Source organism: Thunnus maccoyii, chromosome 13 (genome assembly GCF_910596095.1).
Source record: "Thunnus maccoyii chromosome 13, fThuMac1.1, whole genome shotgun sequence".
NCBI classification, from domain to species: Eukaryota; Metazoa; Chordata; class Actinopteri; order Scombriformes; family Scombridae; genus Thunnus; species Thunnus maccoyii.
Genome location: NC_056545.1, coordinates 10807304 through 10831958, shown reverse-complemented (window position 1 = coordinate 10831958; position 24655 = coordinate 10807304). Strand labels below are relative to the sequence as shown.

General features: G+C 39.9%; 1 protein-coding gene across 1 annotated transcript in view; it reads left to right on the top strand.

Moving 5' to 3' along the window:
- jade2 (jade family PHD finger 2) overlaps positions 1 to 24655 on the top strand; it is a 202749-nt gene that overhangs the window by 161593 nt on the left and 16501 nt on the right. The window contains exons 11-12 of the mRNA XM_042431559.1: positions 8640 to 8757; positions 23104 to 23235. Of these exons, the coding sequence (XP_042287493.1) occupies positions 8640 to 8757; positions 23104 to 23235 (250 nt within the window). The remainder of the gene's footprint in view (positions 1 to 8639; positions 8758 to 23103; positions 23236 to 24655) is intronic.

The following is a 24655-nucleotide window of genomic DNA, read 5'->3' as shown; positions in this document are numbered from 1 at the left end:
TTTTCCCTGATCGTTCATGTAGTTTGGCAGCTCCTCATTAGAAAATGAGTGAAACTTAACAGTCACACAACAAAAGTAAAGTCCTTCTTTTCTGCTTCTAGTTGTCTCTCATCATTCACGACATAAGCGGTCAAGTTGCCAGAGAAGATAAACGCATCAGGTTCAGTAAAGTGCAGCAAGACTCGCTGTCGGCAATCAGAATTTAATTTCCCCACATGAGTCCACGTATGGCTGCTGCTGATGATGATGATGCAGGGTGACAGTCGCCTAAAACGTCCAGTTAATGAGTTACCTGTCAGTGCGTATGACCTCAAGCTCACTGTACAGCTCTTTGTTCGTCCGTCAAAGGTCAGTTGAACATGAAACAGTTAAGTATTAAAAGGCAGCAATGAATCTATGAATCTATAATGAAACTACAGGTGTGAAAATAATCTTAGACAAGTTATATGTGACTGTTGTTTCAAACGCGTTTAAATGACGGTAGCGGTGAGTTAACCACACGATTCAAACTTTTTTTTGTAATTGTCTTTATAATTTCTTAATATAACGCAGGTGTGAATAGCAACACACTCCCATTAATCCCAACAGTGTAACTAATAGATGAAACACACTTGAGCAACATGTGACAAATTGATTAACTGTTTGGACTTGTAATCACAGCAGAGCTCCTGCTATAACAAGCTGTCTGTGTTTAAGTGCACACTCCAGTTTAATTATTCCAGTTAGGATTCTCTTGTTAGTAATTAACCCAGGCCTCTCCATATTGGGTTTGGGGTGATATTGGGCCAATTAAAGATCAATAATCCTGATCTTTAGTTGGCTGCTTCCTCACTGTTGCGTCTGTGTAATTCAGGGCCAGCGAAAAGTCGATGGTGCTCATTAGTAGGCAGCGCAGGTTTGAAGTCAATATGCTGAGAGCTGAGGGGGTCAAGTCAATATAGATCTGGAGCTTGAAGTTGGTTGGAGAAGTAAAGAACGAAAGAAAGAGACTGTTATCTACTTAATTTCAGTTGTTTGCTTCTTTCTTCACATTAGCATCATTTTAAAATGTCTCTTTTTCTGTCTCACTCCCTCAGGTCAGTACGTCTTCATAGTAATTTACCACATCTGCGTCATTTCACTTAAGTCAATACCATGAAATCCATTTGTTGTCACACACACTTACACACACACGCTCACACACTTGTAGGTTCTGGTATTTTTCTCTCTGTTTCTCAGAATCACACACGTACATTCGCCTCAACATACTGACACATGTTCCTCTTTTCTCCGAACACACACAGACACACATTCCTTCTCTGGCCGCACTGGGTTTATCTCTATCTCAGAGATCAGTATGGGAATTAGTTCTGACGCACCTCCTGCCTTTCTGCCCGGAGCAGCACTCACACATACACACACACACACACACACACACGCAGACTTCCTGCACACACTCTTTCTCATAAATAATCACTTACACATCACCTCCGAATGGAAAGAGACTCAGAAACACTCATTAACTACTGTATATAACTATATAACTCCTGTTATTTATAGATGTTTTGAAATTATGCATCAAACACCCTGAGTGGAAACATCAAAAATTAAAATGAAAACTCTGAATATCACGGTTTTAATTGTTAAATGTATCTAATAAATGACTAAACATGTCAGTGTAAACACAACACTGACATATTGTTGACAAAATCATCATAAGGTTTGTGTGGATAGGGGAAATAAATGAATTCAGCAAAGTAACAGATGTCATATTATGTCAAGCAATGAAACGTCTTGAGATGAGAGTTTTATAGGATGTGACCAATGTATTGGTAGATGTATCAATACAGCAGTAAATCACTTCATTTTCCTTAAGTTTAATGTATTATTTTCGTTTACCTGTGTTTTTTTATATATAGATTTTATTTGTAATTAGTTTCCAAGAGAGTGTGCTGTTGGAAACGGACTGTTAGACTTACTGTAACACTTATCTTTTGACAGTAGGTGGCGTTCAGACCGACATCAGCTCTGCGTGACATGACGCAGCCCTCTCATTCATTTGAATAGATGCAGTGCGTCGATGCAGGGGGGGCCTCTGGCAAAACAACACAGGGTCGTCCGGCAAAAGAGTCGAACCTAGCTCAACTTTTGCCGCAACGCATCATCATCTGGCAAGGCCCTGCGCTGGCCAATCACATACATGCGAGCGCACGTTCCTAGTGGATTACTTTCGTTGCGACGAAAGACAAAATAGTTGCTGCTGTGATAACTTCGCAGAGTTGTAAGATCCTTTCTAGTGAGTGTTACAAACCACTGTGCAATGTTTTAATGTCTGATAAGAATTTAAAAGCATGAATCTGTAGCTCCAGCTGGACTTCCTTGATTGTGGTTCATTGTTTCCTCAAACAACACGCCGCTACAACGCAGCCCCTTGAACTATTTTACCAAACAGCTCGACTGTAAAATTTCCTGCCCTCAGTATATATCTATCATCACTTCAATACAACTCTCAAACAGTCATGTGTGTGTATCCAAAGAGTCAAACAGTCTAAATTGGGATTGCTAACCTCTTGAAAATGCACTTAATGTCTTTCTCTCTCACACACACTCATAGTGACTCACTCACTTTCCCCTGTTTTCTCTCTCTCTCACACACACACACACACACACACACACACAAAGAGCTTGGTGACCTCTTGCCAGACACCTGTTGACGTAATTAGTGGTTGATGACAGCCAGTGCTCTGCTGACCGCTCTGTATGTGCGTGCGTGACAGAGAGAGTGTGTTGCCCAATATGTATCAACATGCCACAACTTGAGGGAGGGACAATGAATGACCCCTAGACACACACACACACACACACACACACACACACACACACACACACACACGAATTGTACTTTGATGCTTTAGCAACATTGTTCTCAAAGCTTTCATGTCAATAAAACCCATTGAATTAATAAACTTTCAAGTGATCGTGAATGCTCGTGTGCGCATATACGTGGCTTGTGTATCGTTATTAACTTACACGTCAGTGTGTGCTCGTGTGTGTTGACTGTCAGAACAGGACAGACATAATGAGTGCAGAGAGGTGATAACACACGCTATCCTAGAGAGAGAGAGAGGATGAGAGAGTGAGAGATATTGACGGATGGTGTGGCATGAGAGGCATTGGCTTTGCTTAGCACAGTTAATACACTTGTAATGCTGATTATCTCCAGCCTGTCGTGTCATGGATGGATGAGAAAGAAAGGAGGTGGGTTCAGTCGTTGAGGGATTAAGGGAGGAGGGAGGATGGATGAACCAATACCAGGAGTAGTAGATGGATGGAGAGAGCGAGTGAAGGAGGAATGCGTCATTCAGCTCTTTTTGTTTTCTTGCATTTCCGATAAGGGCTCGGCTTTTTATTAAGTTAGTTTAATTAGTTATTAGTGTGTATTACAGTAAATGTTCTGCACTGCATCCGTAAATGAACTTTGCTATTTTTATTTTATTACTTCTGTCTCACCCAAATTAGCTCATTGGCTCACCTGACTAAAGGCAAATTACCTGTCAAGTTTAATTTACGCAAGCCAAAATTACTAATGTCCATTTTTTACGAATATGTCACATTGACTTTGTCATAACCAGACGGTACAGCAAATAGCCATTAACAAGCGTGTCAACAATGACAAGGTGTCACCTGATTGGTCAAGAAAAAGGACAAAATAGGTAAAAGGAGACATGAATGTATTAGTTCTTCTCTGACACCGACACGGCTGACTTTGCAAGTCTGTAGGCAGTATCCCAGATATCACTGCATGGTCATTTCCTGACATGTTCACGACCTATCTCTGTTTTCAAATGAAACCCTTTTAATATATAAAAAAAAAAGGGATTGTTAGTGTTTCATTTTAAGCCGGTGGAGATATCCAAAGACAAATAGTCTTCCCTGATAACCAGACTTGTAAAAATATTGATACTTTTATAAACAGCAACCACACTAACATCTCGCTTTATCAGAAGGAAAACAGTGAAATCTCATCCGCTCCTCTTTCCTGACGCAAAAGTGCTGTCTTCCTTTGGTTTCATTGGCTCTCTGTCAGAGAGACACTGTACGTAACCGAGGCTTTCAAATATTTTTCTTGAAAAGTTAGCGAGACTGAGTGATCTTTGCTGACTTATCCACCAGAGGACTGATTTTACTGCCTTTGGTACGGAGTCTCCCCAGTGTAGACTGTGTGGAATCCTCTTATTAAAACAACTTCAACCCCGGTACATGTTCTCAGATTTGGTGTCTGAAGGTGAATATGACTAAACGGGAGATGTGCTGCGATGGATAGCTGCTCAAGGATAAATGAAGAGACTCAAGACAGGAGATGGAGAAAAAGACAGATGGGGTTAAAGAGAGAGTGAATAGTTGGACTGAAGTGCAGATGGGTGGATGGATGAGAGGGAGGATGAAGGATTAAATTGTGGAGGAAAGAATGACAGAGGAGAGCATTTGTAAAGGGCAGGAGGCTCTAACAGGCAGAGGAGACAGCGTGAGCAAATGTCACAGGCTGTTTGTGCCAAAGAAGCAAGAAATTCAATTCAGGTCATTTCATTTCAATTTCATTCCTTCCTTGTGACAAAAATTTGTTTTAAAGAGAGGCGTTAAGATCAAAAATCCCAGTTAAGTACGGAACAAATAAACACAACATACACACTGTTCACCACACTGACTCCAACATTTCCTATGTAGTGTTACCATAACTCATGTTTATAATGTCTTTCTAACAGTATATTTTTTAAGAATCGTGGTCTATGTTTTGACATTTTGACAAATTTGACTTTAAAATTTTAATACATATATAAAGTGCTTTTGGGTTGTATTTAAAAATCAGGAAGCTTGGAAGTTAATTAAATCTATTGGGACTATTTTTTTTTATCACAACTTACAAGTATTCAAAAAATGTAGTGGAAAATATAAATTATGTTGGATGGACAACACCCATGAGTTACAGAAAGTCAAGTATTGAACAGATTTAATTTACTTATACATTTACTGAATTATACAAATAGATTTCCACCAGATGACAGACTTTACAACATTTGAGATTCATCCTTTTTTTAAATTTACATTAGTTTTGATTCATATGAGGGGGGGAGAAAAAAAGTCTGCATTGCTGCTCAGCTCTTAGTTCAGCTGTTCATGATATCCAGAGTTTGGAGCAGCTGGTGAAAAGTGGAGGTAAAAGGTGAGAGGAAAAAACGTAGAAAGTAAACAAAAACAGAAAAAGTTCAACAGAGTTGGTATTGTGCTCTCATTGCTCTTCCTCCTCTTCCCATCCTGCTCTCCACTCCCCTGTCATGCGTCCAGGCAGAGGTATTTGTTTTTGAAAACACACACACACACACACACACACACACACACACACACACACACACACACACACACAGAGTGTCCTAATCAAAGCCAGGCTCTGCACATTGTGTCCCAGTTGAGCGGCTATTTTTATCTGCAGCGCTCTAACAGGGATGGAATGGGTCAGATAGGCCAAGCTGACGAATCCATCAAGACCAACAGATAAACGGTCGGACTGCAGGACAGCCAATACACACTCAATATACACAGGCGTACACACACACGCACACACACACACACACCTACACCTACACACATATACTGCACAAGTAAACAAATAAACCAATTCTGTTTATTTATCTCATGAATGCAAACTCATACAGCCCTTCCTCTCTTCCTGTCTCTTTATCTCTCACTTGCTGACACACACTCGCGCGCACACACACACACATGTGCGCGCGCACATGCATGCACACACACAGGTAGTTTCAGTCTGTAGTTTGTTTTCATGTTATGTTTATATCTGCATTTCCTTGTTTGTTCTGCCTCTTTAATACCTGAATCCATGCCTGCCTACACATCCACACACACACACACACACACACACACACACACACACACACACTCTGTCCTGTCCCATTAGCACCATGGCAGATCCTCAGCCTCGCACATGCAAGACGCTGCTACACACACACACACACACACGCAGATGTGGTAAGAGACAGATGATTACTGATTTGCTGTTGTGCGAGAGATCCAATTGGCAGACTTCCAGGTTCTGGCTTGTTAGTTTGGGACTGAAGTGCTCTGGCTTGGACCCAATTAGCGCCTCCCTCTCTTTCCAGTTACTTTATGGTCATGACTGTGTGTTGGATATGATGTGTGCAGTATATCCACAGCTGTACACAGACTGTAAATCTTCACAAACACTATGCTCTGTACATTAAAACAAAACTGAGAAGATGAAATATTTGTGTTGCAGATAAACATATGTGTCTGTTATAGCTCTTACTGAAACCAACATACAGCAGCACCTATGAGGACATTAAACAGCTATAAACCTGTGCCGCGTTGTACGTGTTGTTACGAAAACATTTACAGAACAGTAAGGCTACACGTTGTACAGTAGCGGTAGGCAAATGGCGGCCAAATCTGACCCACCTGCTGAATTTTTCCCTTTATAGATGACATAAAATCATATATATGACTCTGAAATCTACAGTAGATAACAATGTAAACACAATACTGATGTAAATTCCAATAAATTTGACTTTGTTACATCTTTAACTTACAAGATATGGAGTAGCAGTCAAAAGTTTGGACACAATTTCTCATTCACATGAACAGGAAGGTACATACATACAGTATATATAATGATAAAAACATAATCAGGTGTTAATAGCTATAACTTGGACAAGATCTGGTATAAACAGGATTATAAAACTGACAGAAAACGCATTCCTCCTACCTCTAGTGTTATTTTGCCCGGCGGTTACATAAACAAGGATATAAACAACAATCAATACTTCCTGAATGAGACACACTGGAATGAATGGGGAGTGAATTTCAGTCTGACAGCACTTTGACTCTTTCTCTCTCCTTATAGCTGCCTCTTTCCATCACTTTCTGTCCTTTACCTCCCTGTTCTAAGAGCTTCTGATGTACAGGAACTAGTGGAACAGTTTTCTGTCAGTACTCTATGCTAACATGTGTATCTACTCTCTGTAATTGTCGCTTTATCTGTAGATAATATTGTCGTGTAAGCATTTAACAACCACAGCTGTTACAGGGGGACAATATCTTTCTGTCTTGTTTGCCAAAGCGTCTGCAGTGTTTGACTCTCTCTCCCTACCTGTCTCTCCGTTTATCTATTTCTGTCTGCTTATTACAGTCTCGTTCTGAGTCTGTACTTGCTCTGACTGCTCCTCTTATATGTTGCCAATTCAAAACACACACACACACACAGACACACACGCACACATTTACAACCACAGCTTTTCTTTGAACATCCATATGTGCTTCACATAAACATGCACACACACACACACACACACACACACACACACATTCGTCTCTCAGCTCTATACTCTCTATCCACACGCATACACACTCATATACTGCTTATAGCGCCATATGATAGTAATTTGGCCGTATGGAGGAGGAGGAGGGCTCAGCTGGAGTTTGTGCCTGAGTGGAAGAAGAGTCTGAGATCCAGTTTACTGGCAGGAAGCTGGGAGTCGCCTTCTCATCTCATTACTGGATGCACATAAATCTCTCATGTTATATGTTGTTGCTCTGATCTTTTTTTAACCTTAAGATTCTCCAAAAGTTCCATCTTCTTAGAGCAGAGCGTTTGGTGAGATGGTGTTGTGACTCATGGGACTAAAAAATGATTAATTCACTTATACAGTTATTTATGAAAAACAACACTTTTGATTTAGCTCTAGTTTGGTCTCCACCAGTTTCTGACAAAAAATGTGTGGCTCTTTAGCTGATAGATGTTTCACTTTCTTCACCAGATTATTCAGTGACTTTGTCTGCCGTTTGGTGCTGGGTAGGTAGCGTACAGTAGGGCTATCAGAAGTTGATTGATTGATGAGAGAGGTGAACCCAACAGTTACTATGCCGTAAAACCAAAACAATGAACTAAAAGTGTCTAAAAATGTCTATAGAGCTGCAGAGTTTGGTGTTAAATAGAGCTGCAAAGATTAATCAATTGACAGAAAATTAATCTGTAACTAATTTGATCATCAAATGATCATTTTAGTCATTTTTTTAAGCAAAAATGTTTGCTGTTTTTAACTTTTCAAATGTGAGGATTTAAGGCTTTTCTTTGTGATATGTAATAGTAAACAGAATATTTTGGGGGTTTTGGACCGCTGGAGTCCTTCTTTGACTCCGGGAAATTGTGACGGTCATTTTTAACTCTTTTCTAAAATTTTACAAACCAAACAATCAATCGATTATATAGAGAATCATCAGTTGCAGAGCTAGTAGTGAATTGTCATTATGAGCAGCTCCTCACAAATTAAACATCTGATTCATTTTCAATAAGGAAAATATGGATTACAACTGTCCTAGCTGAAAGTGTGTGTGTGTGTGTGTGTGTGTGTGTGTGTGTAATGTTTGTGTCACAGCAACATGACCAGACAGAATGCATGCTTTGTGTTTATTTTTCTACACATGCTTACTGGTCATAATCTTTACGCACCTGTAAACCTCACTGTCAAGTGCCAGCACTAAATCAAGATGCGTTTGCAACAAAATGAAACGTGCTGCCCTTGTTACATCTCTGTCCTGTCATTCTGTAACGACGATGTAATGTGTTTCAGGTGCGTAACCTGTGCTACATGGTGACACGGAGGGAGAAGATGAAACACACCCTGTGCGACCTCCAGGAGAAGATCTTCAACCTGCAGATACAACTACTGGAAGAGGACATGGCTGGAGGTAAGAGAGAGAGAAAAAACATGAATGTGTATGTCACCTAAACACACCGATGTTAAAACCTGTTACCTTTCACCCACTCCGGCACTGTAGTCAAGACCACCAACAGGCACTCTGTCCACCCTAAATAAAAGTACAATTTGGAAAGCTCAAGTGTATAACAGTTACATCTAAACCCTTTGCTGACTGAGTGTGGTGGGTGGACAGTTTTGGAAATGGCCTGTCATCATTTTTGCACAGTAGGCCACACTTGACATCTGCACAGCAAAGAACACTGTCGCACACCATCTACAGAAATGGAACTCAATTTCCCATCCACTCTGTACAGGTGATTTACCTTGATGCATTTCATGCAGCTGCTCTGCGGTGGAGAACAGGGAGTATGAAGCCGACTGTTTGAGTTGATGCTGCTGTGTTGGCTCGATTTACTCTGAAAAAAGAGTAGTGGGAGATTAAGTTTTTAGGATTCATTATTTCAAAAAATTTCACCTGTGCAGTATTTCTATCACTTTTTATAGTCGTCTATATTTGTTTTTCACCTCCCTGGATTATTAGCATTCTTTCCATTTCACATGGAAACAACAATCTCATAAATTAGCTTGTGGCAGTGTTGGTTATTGTAACCTCATTGTTTTTAATGATAATAACAATGATTTCAAATACTTTATTCATGTAGCACCTATTTAACAGTGTTACAAAGTGCTTTAAAAATAATGAACTAACTATACAAAGCGGCAAGAAAATGATCAATAATAGTAAAACAATAAACTTAAAATGATGTATGAACTGTAGAATTATAAACAATTAGGGTGCCTTTTTATTAAAAATGAATAGTTCCATTGACTGATCGATGCCCCTCGGTTAGAGTATTCAAGAACCCAGGGACTCCTCACATTTGGACACCAATCTCGACCTTAGTTCATCTAGTAAGATTGCATTGACTGTAAGGACCTTAGACCAGGAGCTGGTATACATGGGGTCAGTAACTCATTGATGTAATCAGAGGCTGGACTGTGAGGAGCCTAAAAATGTTTCAGTAAAATCTTAAAATCAATTCTACAGCAGACTGAGATGAGGGTCATCAAAAGCTGGTGTGAAATTGTCATATGTCTTTGAACCTGTTATTTGCCTGGCAGCTGCATTTTGTACCAGCTGAAGTCGTTGAAGTAGAGTGAATTGCAGTTGTCAAGTCTGGACGAGATAAAGGCATTAACAATTTTCTTTAAAGCAGCTATAATCAATACTTTTTTATCATAATAATCTATCAAATGACAGTGTGTAATACCAGAAGCGTTGCTCGTAATGATGAAACCTACAGAGAATTATCACCCGACTCTGCCGCTCTCCTCAAGTTACGGAGCTTTATAGCGTGTTTCAGATCATTGTTTAGCAACTATACTGCGTTGGTTCACTCTCACCGCTCTCATGGCGTTGTTTTCAGAGGCAGCAGGCAGCTATTTTCAGAGAAAATGCTCCAAATGCTTCACTGTACACTATCTGCTCAGCACCAAATGGAAAACAGACACAGTTAACAACTAGTTGGTGAACACAGTGGAGCATTTAGCAGCTAAAGACAGAGAGAGAGACCAAAAACAGAGCTAAAAGAGTGCGTACATCGGACTTGTATTCATCAGGACAGAAACACCGAACTCCAACTGAATGATAATGTCGCTCCATAACTGCTAGATTTGTTAATAAGCAACTGTTTGCTAACAAGTTCAGCTTAAAAGATGATGATATGTCAGTTGGGATGATATGTCGGCTGAATTAATCAAGATTGAACCACAATCTAAACTTGATCATTAAAACAAAAGTTAGAGTCGAATTACATGCACAGATTTTTAACTGCCAATTTTACATTGGCTGCCAGACTTCCAAGCTGTTGTTGTTATGATAATGATGGTGAACTGTAGTGTAATGGTGAACCCTAGTTATGGAGATGATGGTTAAGAAATGATAGTGACCTGTATCTGTCTCGGATAAAAAAAAAAAGATGTCTATTAGTTATAGTAGTTGTGACCTGCGGCTGTCATGATGATGACAGTGAAAGCTTGTTGTCATGGTAATACCAGTGACGTCTTGCTGGCAGGGTAATGATGGTGAACCCTGAGTGTGTGTGTGTGTGTGTAGAGAGAGAGAGAATGCTCAATTTGCAGTGCTCATCATTCCCAAGGAAGGCTGCACACACACATTTATGCTCTCAACTAAATCTTACAAACACTTGCACTCCCTCTGTGTCTTTTCATATACACACTCCCAAATGCATGCACACACACACACACACACACATGCACACACACAGTGCGGGGCTCCTGACTCAGCAGATTGCTGCCATCAGGTACTGGGAGCTGTGCTGCTGGCACTAAACAGCCATATCTATTCACACTGCCACAGGAGTTAGATTAGAGAGGATACTTGTGTGTGTGTGTGTGTGTGTGTGTGTGTGTGTGTGTGTGTGTGTGTGTGTGTGTGTTTGTAAGAGAGAGAGAGAGAGAGCGAGCACCAGAGAGTGAAAGATGAGGTTGTCTTCCATAATGATTTGTCGTGTCCCTCACCTTGTATCTACCTCTTTGCTCTGCCTCTTTTATCTTATTTTCCACTCTCCATTTCTCTTTATCCTCTTCTTTAATCAATTTTCTCCTCCATCTGTTTCTTTCTTTCTCTGTCTTTCATTTGAGGTGTCCTCCAAGGCTTATATTTTCCTCGTCTTTCTTTCTCCTCTATCTTATTTTGGCTTGTCTTGCCTGACAACCTGTTTCAGTCAGTCCATCAGTCGTCTCCTCAGTTTGTTCTCCTTCTTTTTGTTCTTTGGGCTTTTCAAACTCTAAAACAAGGTTTGAGATCAAAATGTGACCCTAAAAGTAACTGAAAACACTGCTTTAAGTTTTTAGACAATGCTATTGACAAATAGTTTTCAGTTGGTTATGTTGCCAGGGTCGTACAGTAAGGCAGTCATATTAATGCCTCCAACTTCCAAATGCATATTTACTCATAAATAAATGCAGAACAGGCTTAATACAATAAGCTAAATATGTTGGATATTCAGTCTAAATACACTGCTGACATAGTTTAAAATATATATTGTCAGACTACACAATATTAGTGTCTTTCACGATGGTCACCATGTTAGATTAGACAATCATAGTGCCATTCATTCTTGCCGTGTCTTTATCAGTAGACTGGCAACACTACAAGTACGACCCCGACCAATCATCATTCGCAACCTTCATAGATCGTGAACTGAGGCAAGAAAACCTGATCAACAAAACGGTCACTGATGACTGACTGTATCAGCCTGCGGAGAAGGCGGAGATGACAGCTCTCCCAGCCGTCTGAGACAGCTTTGACTCTCTGTGTCGGTGTTTGGTTAGACCTTTCATCGGGTGAGACGCCTCGTGACTGTTTTTCGATTATGTCACACTACAAGGTTCATCGTTCCCGACGTTCTTAATCGGGGTCGATGCTGGAAATTTGCCTGCAATGGCGAAATCATGTCAAAAGCAAACTGAATTAGTGTAGTCCGATCCTGGTTTTACAGTATGTGTTTAAAAAAAACGCTGTTTGGCCAGTGTCAAACTTTTTTTGGCTTTTAAAATTGGTCTGACATCCAGTTCTAGGCAGCACAGAAATCTTTTACAACTGTAAAATCAGATTTCTGTGAAACCTGCAGATATCCTGAGATTACCCTCAGCACCAGCACCACTATTTTCCCTCTCCTCATCTCCCTCCGCTCTTGTTTCCATGTGAAAAACACACACAGATCTCTCTTCTTAACCCATCTGAAACAGAGCCACTAACCTCCGTCCGCCTGTCTGTCTCTCATAGTTCTTCATCTGTCATGTTGCACGCTCTGTCTGCCAGTCCGCCTGTCTGTCTGTCATGTTTATCTGCCTGTCTGTCATGTTGGGGGTGCTGCTCTCGTCATGCTTTGTGAATGCTAGCATGTTATCAGCGGGGGCGAACAGGCAGGTGGGCGATATCCCTGTAGTCCCACATGCAGACAGAGAAGCTACATAATGCTTAAAGCACAGAAGAAGTGAAATGCATCCGGCATCCAGTATATTTGTAGTGTGTTAAAAGCTTGTGGACATTTAGCCAAAAACGTAAAACTTATTTCAAATTACTTGAAACTTTTGAAACTTTTTAAAAATCATCCTAGAAAATGTGTAGTACCATTCCAATGCTGCCCAACTGATGGTACCTCAAATTATCCTGAAAAGAACATATGAGAATTATATATGGCATGCCAAAAGCCTGTAAATAAAGGGAGTGAAAACCCAAGACTTTAAATTAATCGGAATGTCATCCAGTCAGTGTTCATCACCGCTTATATGACCGAGATTACGATTTGATTTTTGCTCAGTCAGCATCAAGAACGACAGTCTGTTAAAGAGTATAACTACACCTAATAAATGTCTATCGAATGGTCACGACGCATAGAATAAAACAATTCAAGGACGGCTGTAATAACACTTGTCGTCAGGCAGGGAAAAGTTATATGCTCAGTATAAACACAGATTGCTGAAAGGCGCGGACAATGACTTGGCATGACCATGATCTGCTCTTGTTTTTTAAATTTCACACTAAGTGGATCCAGATTCTGAGCAGGAGACAAGCTGTTTTCCATTCATAATTTATCAGTTCTGCAAGACTTTTGGTACAACTACCTTGCCTGAACCGCAGCTTTTGAACCATGGTCGGAAAACTCTGGTCCTAAGCTGATTTAGTGTGGTTTATAACAGTAATGTTGTTGGTAATGTTTTTCTCTTCTGTGGCAGTAAATACAACACACAGGCACGCTGATAACCGTACTTCAGTTAGAGCTTCACGGGATATTCAAGGCTAACAAACAAACCTAACCACTCGAAATTGAATGGCTATGTCTGTGTACTGGCACTCTTCCGCTCGCAACACAGACACCCACACTCAGCTAACCTCTCAAAGGCCAAAGGCTGGCCTCCCTGTCTTTTGTGCTTACACCTCACCTGCGTCGTCACACATTACATAGCCGTTTGGCCCCACCTCACACAGACATTTGCCCCCACACGCTCACATATCCACCACTCCTTTGTTGCATTTTTATGAATATGCTGGAAGGCAGGGGTCCCAGCAGGATTTGAGGATGTACTCATCCTTATAAAAAAAAGTTGACTCACTTTAAAAGAAAGCTTGAAGTCATATTGGCTCAACAGGAACCTTTATCACTCTTCTGTTTACAGTGTAAACCTCTTCTCTGGCCCTTAAGATAACAGGATTTCCCTCTTATCACAATCAAGGGTGAAACCATTTTTTTTTGTTGTTAGTAGATTTATCCCTCTTTAAAGTATTTGATTCTTTTTTCTTCTGACCAGTTTTTGTTCACGCGCACATTGATATGCACGATCACACAGTATTCTGATGCTTCTTCGTCTTTGATACACATAAACAAGACTACAGCCAAGAGTGTGCAGCCATGACAGCGGCTCTGTGAGGCTGCACTTTGACACAACAGTGCTTTGAGCTTAATGCTAACATTAGCATGCTACCTTGTATGTTCAGCAGGTACGTTGTTCACCATGTTCAGTGTCTTAGTTTAGAATGTTGCTAATATGCTAATGCTAATATTTTCTAATTAGCACAAACACAAAGCACAGCTGCGGTCAAAATCACACAAATGACGCATGGCAAAAAATTTGCTTCATGTCCTGATAATAAACCAAAGTATATACCAGCGTAATGGACAAACTGAAATTTTGACCTGATGATGGCACTAGAGGAAGAGTCAGGAGATCCCAAGGGGAACATTAATGTGTGTACCTAATTAAATGGCAGTCCATCCAACAGTGGAGATATTTCAGTCTGGACCAACAGACCGACATTGTCATCCCCACATGTACACACACACATGCATGCACACACACACACAATTATTGTTATGCAGGAAGTGCACCACATTTACATTCTGGCTCAAACTGAACCGTGACAAGCTGACAGTGGTTAGTATTGGCCTCTCTGATCTGCTCTCAGCAAGTGTGTGTGTGTGTGTGTGTATGTGTGTAAGAGTATGAGGAAGACAGATAAAATAAGGATGGAGGAAGAGGAGGATGAGAAGGGACAAGAAGGTAATAGGATAAGAGAAAGAGTGGAGGAAGAGAGAAAGTGGAGTAGTAACGATGAGAGAGAAAGGAGGAGAGAGTGTATGTGAAAGGACAGAAGAAAGGGAGGAGAGAGGGAGAAAAAGACAGTAGGGGAGAGAGAAAAAAAAAAAAACCTTTTCACATTGCACTAATGAGCTCAGGTAAGAAATGGGACACAGTGGCTACACACACATAGACTCACGCTGCAGTTCAGTGCACCTAGAAAGAGGGGAAATTAATCACACACTTCAAAAAGACGAATCCCCCGGTGCTTTTGCACCTTCTAAACAAGAGAGAGAAGAGGTTTGGAGGGAAGGAGGGAGGGAGGGAGGGGTAATATTGCAGAGATGGAGAGAAAGGTAGAATGTAAAGACAAAAGAGGGGAAAAAAAAGCTTAGATCTGACAAAAAAAAAGTGTTTAAAATGGTTTCCACTGCTGATAGTTGGATTTGTGCTAAGATTACAACCTGCAGGGAGAAAGCTTCCACACATTCAAGCAGAGCCTGCAGGCGTCCTTGAAAACCCAAAGACTAGTTTTCGTCTTTTTCCAAGCTGTAGAACATACAAAAGAACAAGATCAGATTAGGAAAAAAGAAATGGGGAAAAATGTTGAAAAATGGTCCCTGGGAGATTAGAGGATAAGATGGTCCTCCTGTCAAAACAAAAAAAAAGAAAGAAATTACAATTTAGGAGTTCTGTGAAGAAGCGTTCCCTCTGGGAGCTACCTTAAAGATCCCCCTGGCGCTAATGGCCTCTGCAATTTCAGCAACCACCATAAAATAAATTGGAAAAAGGGGGAGAAATGTCTGTTAGATGTACCTGCACTCTTTTAGAAATCCTCCTCATAAAAAAAGTTTGCTACTTTTACACTAATTCCACAAGTCAGATTTTAGTTTTACCATGTGAAGGTATGGTCACATTACACTTAAAGTTCTAGGAATATTTGCATATTTGTCTCACATTAACATATATTGAAGCCCACACAACAAACTAATTTAAGCATGCATTTTCTGTTTTGGTGCGATCTCCATCTGATTCACACTTCAAAGTTCATCCTTGTTCAACTTGCGAATGTGCACAGACGGCCAATATAAACACTGATGCACTGTTTGGCAATGGAGTGTCATTATTCTAGTGTTTTTCATCACTATGTTTAGTACAAAATCACACCACCAGACTACAAACTGTAACGTCATTCTCATACACTGTTTACAATTTCAATATTTATTTATTACTTGCATCAAAACCATGATACCACGTCAGTTTTTCAGACTCTGTGCGGGGCAGTTTTGGTTAATATAAATAACCTTTAAACTCTGACAGCACGGGTTCATAATTGCCTTGTAGTGACCCTTTTCGTCCTAATAGTACCATGAACCAAGAGGAACAGGAACTAAATCAAGAACTAAAAAGTGCACTCTTGTTTGTGCTTGCACTGTGTCTGAACAGCTGTAAAACTTAAAGGTGCACTATGTCAGATTTGGCCAGAATTTTAGTTTAAAACATTCAAATATCAACTAAAGTTATCAAGAGTATGTGAAGAAATAAAAGTTTTGATGTCATGTCAAAGACGTCTATGTATTGTGTTATAGAGATAGCTACTGAAGTTAGCATGCTAACCAGCTAGCCCCGACCCATCCTATCTCGTAGTACCACTTTGTACCTCAAGGGTGATAGTGAGTCACTGTAGCGTGCAGTCTGCCCTCAGTTCAATATGAGAGGAAGAAGAAGTAGCGCTACCCCGAGCCACTACGGCAAGAATGGTGGAGATTTTGAGCCAGGCCAAAAGCTACTGTAAGTTTCTCTGTAGGATAGTTAATATCTCACTTTATTGAGTTTTAATATTTTTTCAGACGAGAAAGTAACCATTTAGATTCCCCTATGTGGTCAGTTTATCCAAATAACGCCTATTTGGAAATTTGCGCCGCTGTTGCAGCCGCTGGCCGGGGGAGACAGCTGGTCATCTCAGCTGCATGATCTAATAAACTGATCTGTGGTAATTTACCACTGGCTCTAATGTATTTTGATATCTTGGCGACACCATAGCACAGATTTACTGTAAACGGTAATCATTGTGTTGTTCATTGTTATTTGCTGCTGCACAACTGTGATGTTTGAATGAATGGTGGAAAGGAAACCCGCAAGAGGAGAAAGGGAAATTGAAGATGCCAGAATTACATACCAGACACTTGATTTAGACCCTGGTATCTTTAAAATGTTGAAATGCAACGAAAATTCTTCTGGCAATCACCAGTGCGAAGCTTAACCCTGAACATGTACTGCTATAGTACAAGATCAGATATAAATGTGCACTATTCACAGCACCATCTCATTGAACAAACCTACAGCTTCTTTCTGCTGTGCACAGATCAGCCAGAGACATCCTTTCATCTATAGGTGAGCCAGAGTCAAGATTTTTGTTGGAATTCAAGGTTAGCATGAGATTTCTTGTTATAATACCTATCATGATGAAATAAAAGCATTTCTAAATTGTGTGGAGTGATATTTTCTCTTATGTGGAGAGATAAACCTTGTAAATCCTGTGCGGAGAGATGAATCTTGTAAATAAGTATTTAAGAAAGCTGTTCCTCTTAATCTGATACAATTTTTTAACAATTTACAAAAGCACAAGATCTGAAGACAGGAAGGATGTTAGCTTCGGTTCTGGTGCACAGCTACAGCCAGTTTCCTTGAAAGAAATTAAATAGCTGTGAGGATACTGTGTCAACTTCTGACCTCTGACTATGAAAATCAATTTTTACTTTAAGGAACAAGTTTGATTGCAAGCGTCTTGGCAAACAAATATAGAAATGAAACAAAAATCTATTGACCTATCAAAGCTCATGACTTTAAGGCAACTAACATGAAAAAAAAAAATCAACTTCCCTCAAACAAACATAAAAATTTCTAACTTTCTACCTTTCTACCGTTCTTCCCACTTTAGTTTCAAATGGGTCACAGTCACACCTTTGTGCAGTGCATGTTTTGAGGCTCGGAACAGTTCGTCAAGGTCATAAAACCTTTACAAACTGCTGCAGTTTTCACTCCACATAACGTCTAACGAGAAGACATTTCCTACCTTCCTTTTAACCCCGGCAACGATCTGGCGTAGACCTGGAAATAAAACTCCTCTACTTTTTTCACACATCTCATTCCGTCCCATTTCATCTTCCTTATCAGCATTCATGCTGTCAGTCTCTATATCGTCTCCACATGGTTTATTCTTCCACTTCACCTTACATTTTATTGCCGAAGTGGAGTAGCAGCATGAAACTTGTCACACCAATAAATGGGAACTTTTTGCAGCCATGAACATACCGCGCATCACAAATTTCCTTTTTCACTTTTCTTTCTTTGTAAACATTTTAAACGCAAGTATTATACCCCTACTGAACTATACTTTCACACTATCTCTCTTCTCTTTTGCTCCCTAAGTCCTCACACACACACACACACACATACACACACACACACACACACACACACAGGGGTCGTCTCAGTGTGAAATCTCTCTCTGGTCTCTCTCAGCTTCATTCATGCATGTCCTGCTCCTCCGTGCTAAAGCAAGCATGAGGACAGCCCACTGCTGGCTATGACAGCAACACACACACACACACACACACATACACACATTTAGTAGGCGTATAGGCATGTTGTACTGACCAACACACACACACCAATTTAAGTCTATTCTGTATACTACAGAACAGCACTGCAGCTTTTACTTAAGAAGTTTGTTTTTTTTTTTTTACAGATTTTCGTTGATCTAAAAAGAGGAACAAATTTTCAAAAGCTTCACCTTGAATATTATATCTACAGTAAAAAGGTATAAATGCATTTGTCTCTCATTTGAAGCTTACGTAACCTCTCCAGGTTATAATGGCAGCTGAAGATACTTGTTCTCTCTGTTGTTCGAGACACAGAGAAAACTGTTGAACTCCAGCGATTTCAACAGATATGATTATACAGGAAGTACCTGAACCTTGATCAGTTTTAAACGATGCGTTTGGGTAAGAGAGCGACATGAGTGAGAGAACCTGTGAAAACGATAAAACATTTGTCTCACTTGGAAGTCTATAAATGTGATTCATCCATGTGATTGTGTTAGTTTTTTTGGATAATCGTGAGCAAGGTAACTGTTAATTGTTGTAACTAAAGAGCTAAAGTGGACATATTATTCTTCTTCGACATTTTTTCGGTAGTTACCGAACAGCCTTGGGTTTATAACCACCAGCCTCTGGACTGGAGTAGGACGGACCCCTGACTTGCATGTAGTACGGCTTGCACTCAGACATCAGACTGATTAAAAACAATAAATTGAAGCTTCAGCCATCCAAATTAGTAAAATCAAGTGGATATCTTTCAGTCTTTTTAGTGCCAAATTCATTATTTTTGTTACTGTCTTTATACTGCAGCTCAACAAACACTGTCTGGGGAAACACAAGGAGAGAATCATATACTAAACTTTGGAAGACATCTGACATCTTCAGATAAACTTTTAAATACATTTTTGCTCAAAACAAGGCTCTGGATTTTGTCCCCCATCACTTACATTGTAAGCACATTTAGAAAAGATCTTTTAATGGCCGATATGAACAGAGTGAACGATTACAGCGAGGAAAACCTTTTTCAAAGTTCATATGGGCACCTGATTATTGGTTTAAGATAGACTTGAAGAACAGCGAATCTATCCTTTAAGTGTCAGATCATCCCTGTCAACTGTTTCACCCTACAGTGACTGCTGAACCATGCACACACACACACACACACACACACACACACACACCAAAACAAATAAACTCCGCTTTCCTAAACCCCAGTACAGCTGTAATGAACCTGCATGTGCCACCTGCTGTACAAAAACACACACACACACACACACACACACACACACACACACACACACACACACACACATATAAACATGATACACAGCAGCAGGAGAGTTAGTGAGCCATGCAGTCAGGACTCTGTGTTTGTGTAAACAGCAGGAGCCTGTTACAACAAGACATCCCAACAATACGGGCTTCCCATGTTATAGAACGAGAGAGAGAGAGAGAACGATTGTTTATGTGAGAGTCAGTAGCGTGTGACCGCATGTGTCTGCGTCGTTTCCTTACATGCTGTGTGTGTGTGCGTGCAGCATGCATGTGTTTGTGTGTATCCGTTAAATGCAGAATTGAGTAATAATCTGTTTTATTTTACCTTTAAGTAGAATTGTGCCATAAATGATAAGGGTATTGAATTATATTATACGAGTTATCTAAAAATTTGACTTACTGTAGGGCTGGGAGATACGGCCAAAAAAATCAAAACTTTTTTTCTTCTTTTTTTTTTCTCCTAAGTGATTCACGGTTTTAATCAATGTTTGTTTGTCTGCAAAATGCGGGCTTAAAACATCATATTTATTTAAGAAAGTTGAGCAAGAATAATAAAAGACTGGCTGTCATCATTACACACAAAATACACGTTATCCCACACAGCTGTTGGCTGTCAGTACCAGATGCTTCCAGTTTAAAAATCAGTTTCAATACAGATAGAGCAGAAAGTTTCACTCACTAATTGATCTGCTGCTGTTTCTGTTTCTTTACAAGACATCAGTTTAGTATCTGCAGACTGCTGCTAACTGGTGTTAGCTACCTGGCAGGTTGGGGACAAACTTTACAATGTAGAATCTGGGAAACTGTTCAGTCAGCTATCCAGCACTTCAACTCTCTTCAACTGACACGAACGGACATCAGTGTACGGAGTCGTTTTCAGTCTGTCCTCCTCATAGATACGACCGTTAAATTCACTATGAGATAGCCAGAGATTGTTCGCCACCAGGAGTCACAACAGTCCTGGGAGGTGTAGTGTAACAGTTAACGGGACAAAACAAACATTCAGTTCTATACATCACCCAGCCTTTGTTTGACTGTACGTTATAATTCAAGGCAATTTGAATAGTCACTGTGTTAATCTACCTACTTTTCTACCATCATGCCTCTGACATCTAATGTAGTAAAATCTGTACAGGGTGTATAACCCCTTAATAAATAGCTGCATTGATTTTATAAATGTTAATATTGGATTTCATTTCCACTGACCATCAGTTTGTGGATGCTTCTCTTCTTCTTTTTGTCAACCGGGAGATTTGTAGCTATATATACACAATACCATAATATAACATACATGTACAGTATGTTGATCTCTCACACAGCTTGAACATACAGTAGCATTAAAATCCTTTGCCAAGTTAGAAGTGTATCGGAGTGCATTATACTGTCACTGCTCATAATTTGTACTGTATCATGTGTACATATCAGTGTTTGTTGTGTTACCTGCCACACTCCCAGCTGGAAGGAGCGGGTGAGGTATCCTGGAGCGAGAGGACAGCTCGCAGCGGGGAGGCGCTCAGCGGGGGTCTGTTACATGTCATACAGTGTGTGTGTGTCAGCATGCTCACAGACCTGAATACCAACGCGCAACTGATGTGCGTGTGTGTGTTTGTGTATATGTAATATGTCTTTTGACTAAAAGTCAGATTCTGACAGTGTATCTGACAGTGTAGCGCTTTTGTTTTGTTTTTTCTTTACAGAAAGTCAGAGAGGTGGAGAGACTTTTTTCAGTTTTTTTAGCGGCAGGGATGCAAGAGTGAATTCTCACACATATGCATACATTCGCATACACATATAACAGGGAACCCCATGACTAGTCTTTTCCTGTTTTTACTATAAGGGTAACTGAGCTATTCTTCATCAAGGCACATGGGCCTTGAATCTGACAGCATTAGCCACAAACTTTAACTGGAAGAAAATAATAATTGGCTGATTCCTTATTCTTTTATGTCTTTGTGATTAAAAAGTTTTCAGACCGAGAAGCAAAAATATAGGTCTTATCTGATAGACATCTTAAAGAACCAGCTGTCTGATACATCAAAGTGCGAGCAAGATCCACACTGTGCTCAAGTTTTCAAAGCTACATGGAAAACATTCTTTTTTTTAAAGGCCATTCATGCAGATATAAATCTTTCACTCAGAGCAACAGCAATAAACCTCTTCATGTCACTTTTTCCTGGTAAATCTCATGATTTTGAGTAGCTGACTCCATGTGTGTCTGAGGAGCAGCGTGGCAAGTTTACACCCTCCGCGGGTCGGTGACACCTGTAGCATCAGGTCTCATTCTCTCTCATGCGACCACAAATTGGTTTGCAACTTTTAAAAAGCCTTTGAGAATCAGGATGACGATTCACCTGAGACGATGTCTGTATGAAAACGCTTTTTCAATCAAAACATGAACAGTAAGTTCTGCAAGTTCTTGTGGTGCTGTGATTACAATATAATCAAGGAGTATCTTTTAACGTGTGCAAACTGTACTTCTTCAGGTCTAAAAGGTGCCCTGTGGAGTTTTCTTATAAAGAAATGTAATGTTTACATTCAGTGCTACTCATCTAAACACATTGTGTATATCCTTGAGGCCTGACAAACATGTTGAATGCATTTCCTTCTTCATAAAACTTTTGGAAAGCTAATTTTTTAAATATATTTTAAATCCTGTACAGTTTTAATACATGTTTAGTAGCTAGCAGTCTTCTTCTTCCATGACTTAGATGGCAGATTGCTATGTTTTTTTTTCTTTTGCTTGTTACCGCTGCCAACTGTTGATCAGCAGAATAGCATGAAACCAACAACAGAATGTGTATTGCCCCCCTGCATGTACTTGACACAAACAAAACGGGGACCCACTCATTAAGACAGTGCTCTGTAGTGATGCTAGTGTTAAAAAAAAAACCTCCACGGTGTACCTTTAAATTCAAGTCCACCAGAGACTTCTCCCTAAACTGTCTTTCTGCTAAGTTGTGTGTACATCCAACTGTGAAACTGATGTCATCTTGGAAAACTAAACTCAGGTCCATCAGCTGAGTTGTAGCAAATAAAACAAGTTCCTGACAAGAAATAATCTAACCCAAGAATTGATTAGTATTGATATCGACCAGAGTTTCTTTTAGTTTTTGAGTTGTACAGTATTTTTTAAAGTGATGATCCAGCTACTGACTATTGTCCATATAAGGAGAAACATATGAATATAACTATGAACATTTTTGCATTGTATTTCAACTTTAATATTCATTGTATGATGCTTTCTGACTCAAATTCCACCTGAAAGACACTTTACAGTTAAATCACACTTAATTTAAGTAAATAAATCCACCAGAAATCCTTAACCTGAGCCCATCTTCTGTGTTTCCCTGCAGAGAAATCCCAAAAGGGAGAAAAGAGGAAGCAGAATGGAGTGAAGGAGAAAGGGAAGGAGAGAAGGAAGAGTAGCCCTGAGAAGAAAAAGGAGAGATGGAAGTCAGAGAGCGGCTCCCTGCTTAAAGAGCTAGGTACATTGTGTGTGTGTGTGTGTGTGTGTGTGTGTGTGTGTGTGTGTGTGTGTGTGTGTGTGTGTATATGTGTATGTGTATGTGTATGTGTGTGAGTGAGTGGGTGTACGCCCTGCAGTGTTTGCAATGTTTCCAAACTGATCAAATGCACCTCATTGGCTGAACATATGCCTATGTGTGTGTGTTTGTGTGTCCTTTTTTGAAAAATCCTGCTGACAGGAGGTTGCAGCACATTCGTAGCCTTGACGCATTAATAATTCATTTGAAGTAGCGTTTCGAGACATGTTTTCATAAGGACGAAATGCAATAACAAAACAGCAAGACATTATAAAAGTCGGAAATCTCATAGTGATGTTGTTTTATTTTACCCTGATGAAGACTTTATATGTGGAGACTTCGGCTTAAAGAAATTATTGATGCATTAAAAGTGCTGCAACCTTTAACAAAATACTGTTTCATTCATCTGTGATCAGCATCCTTTCTATCCCGGTGTACATCTTCCTTTTTTTTTTCTCCACAGACTTTATGCTTCCATCATCAGTGTTGTCATACATTTTGTGTGTGTTGCTCAAGTGTCAGATGTGATGGTAAAGTCTTTGATAGGAGTTGACTGCAGCTCAGCTCAGCAGGTCTGATCTGATACAATCTGATAAATTTGTTCGCAGTTTAACGTTCTCCCTGAGCAGGACAGGGGAGATACAGAGAGATCGGACATCAAGGCCAACAAGGCCAACAATAAATATGTCATCCCCTGTAAATGATGCAGACACCCTCAAATTTTCTAAATCGCCTCATTTTAGCCTTGTGAACATTTTAAAAACACCTTATCAAACAGTAGAAAAAGCTAGTCCGCCAGCTTTATGACCACTTACTGTGACGTACAACGACAAAGTCTTCTGAATATACTCTGAATATACTCTCCATAGCAGCAGCTGATAAGACTTGTGGGTATTGTGGTGTATATATTTCATTACAACATACAACACTGACAGAAAAAGTACGATTTATGAGAAAAGTTCGGCCGCAACATAAACTCATAGTATATTTAAAGGACAGGATCGGTTTTATTCTACATTTTCTATCGTCTGTGAATCCCATTAAAAGACCAAAACAACAATATTTTGGTTAAGTCAGTATTTTCCAACTTCCCTTCCCTGTCTGTGGCTCTGTGGGCCTCAAGCTCCATTGGTTCCTACTAAAGATGTGTCACAAATATATAGTTTGTTTTTAAAAAAAGAAGGTTAAATAATTAGCTTAAATAACTGGGCTCTCTAGTATTTGTTTTGGATAAACAGGAAAATACTTGTTAGTATGACCTTGTTGGATTTGGTTCTTGGTGGGGTTTGTATTTGTTACCAATAAATCCACCAGCAGGAGATTTTCTTGTTTTGGTGTGATATTGATGTTATTGTCAACAAAG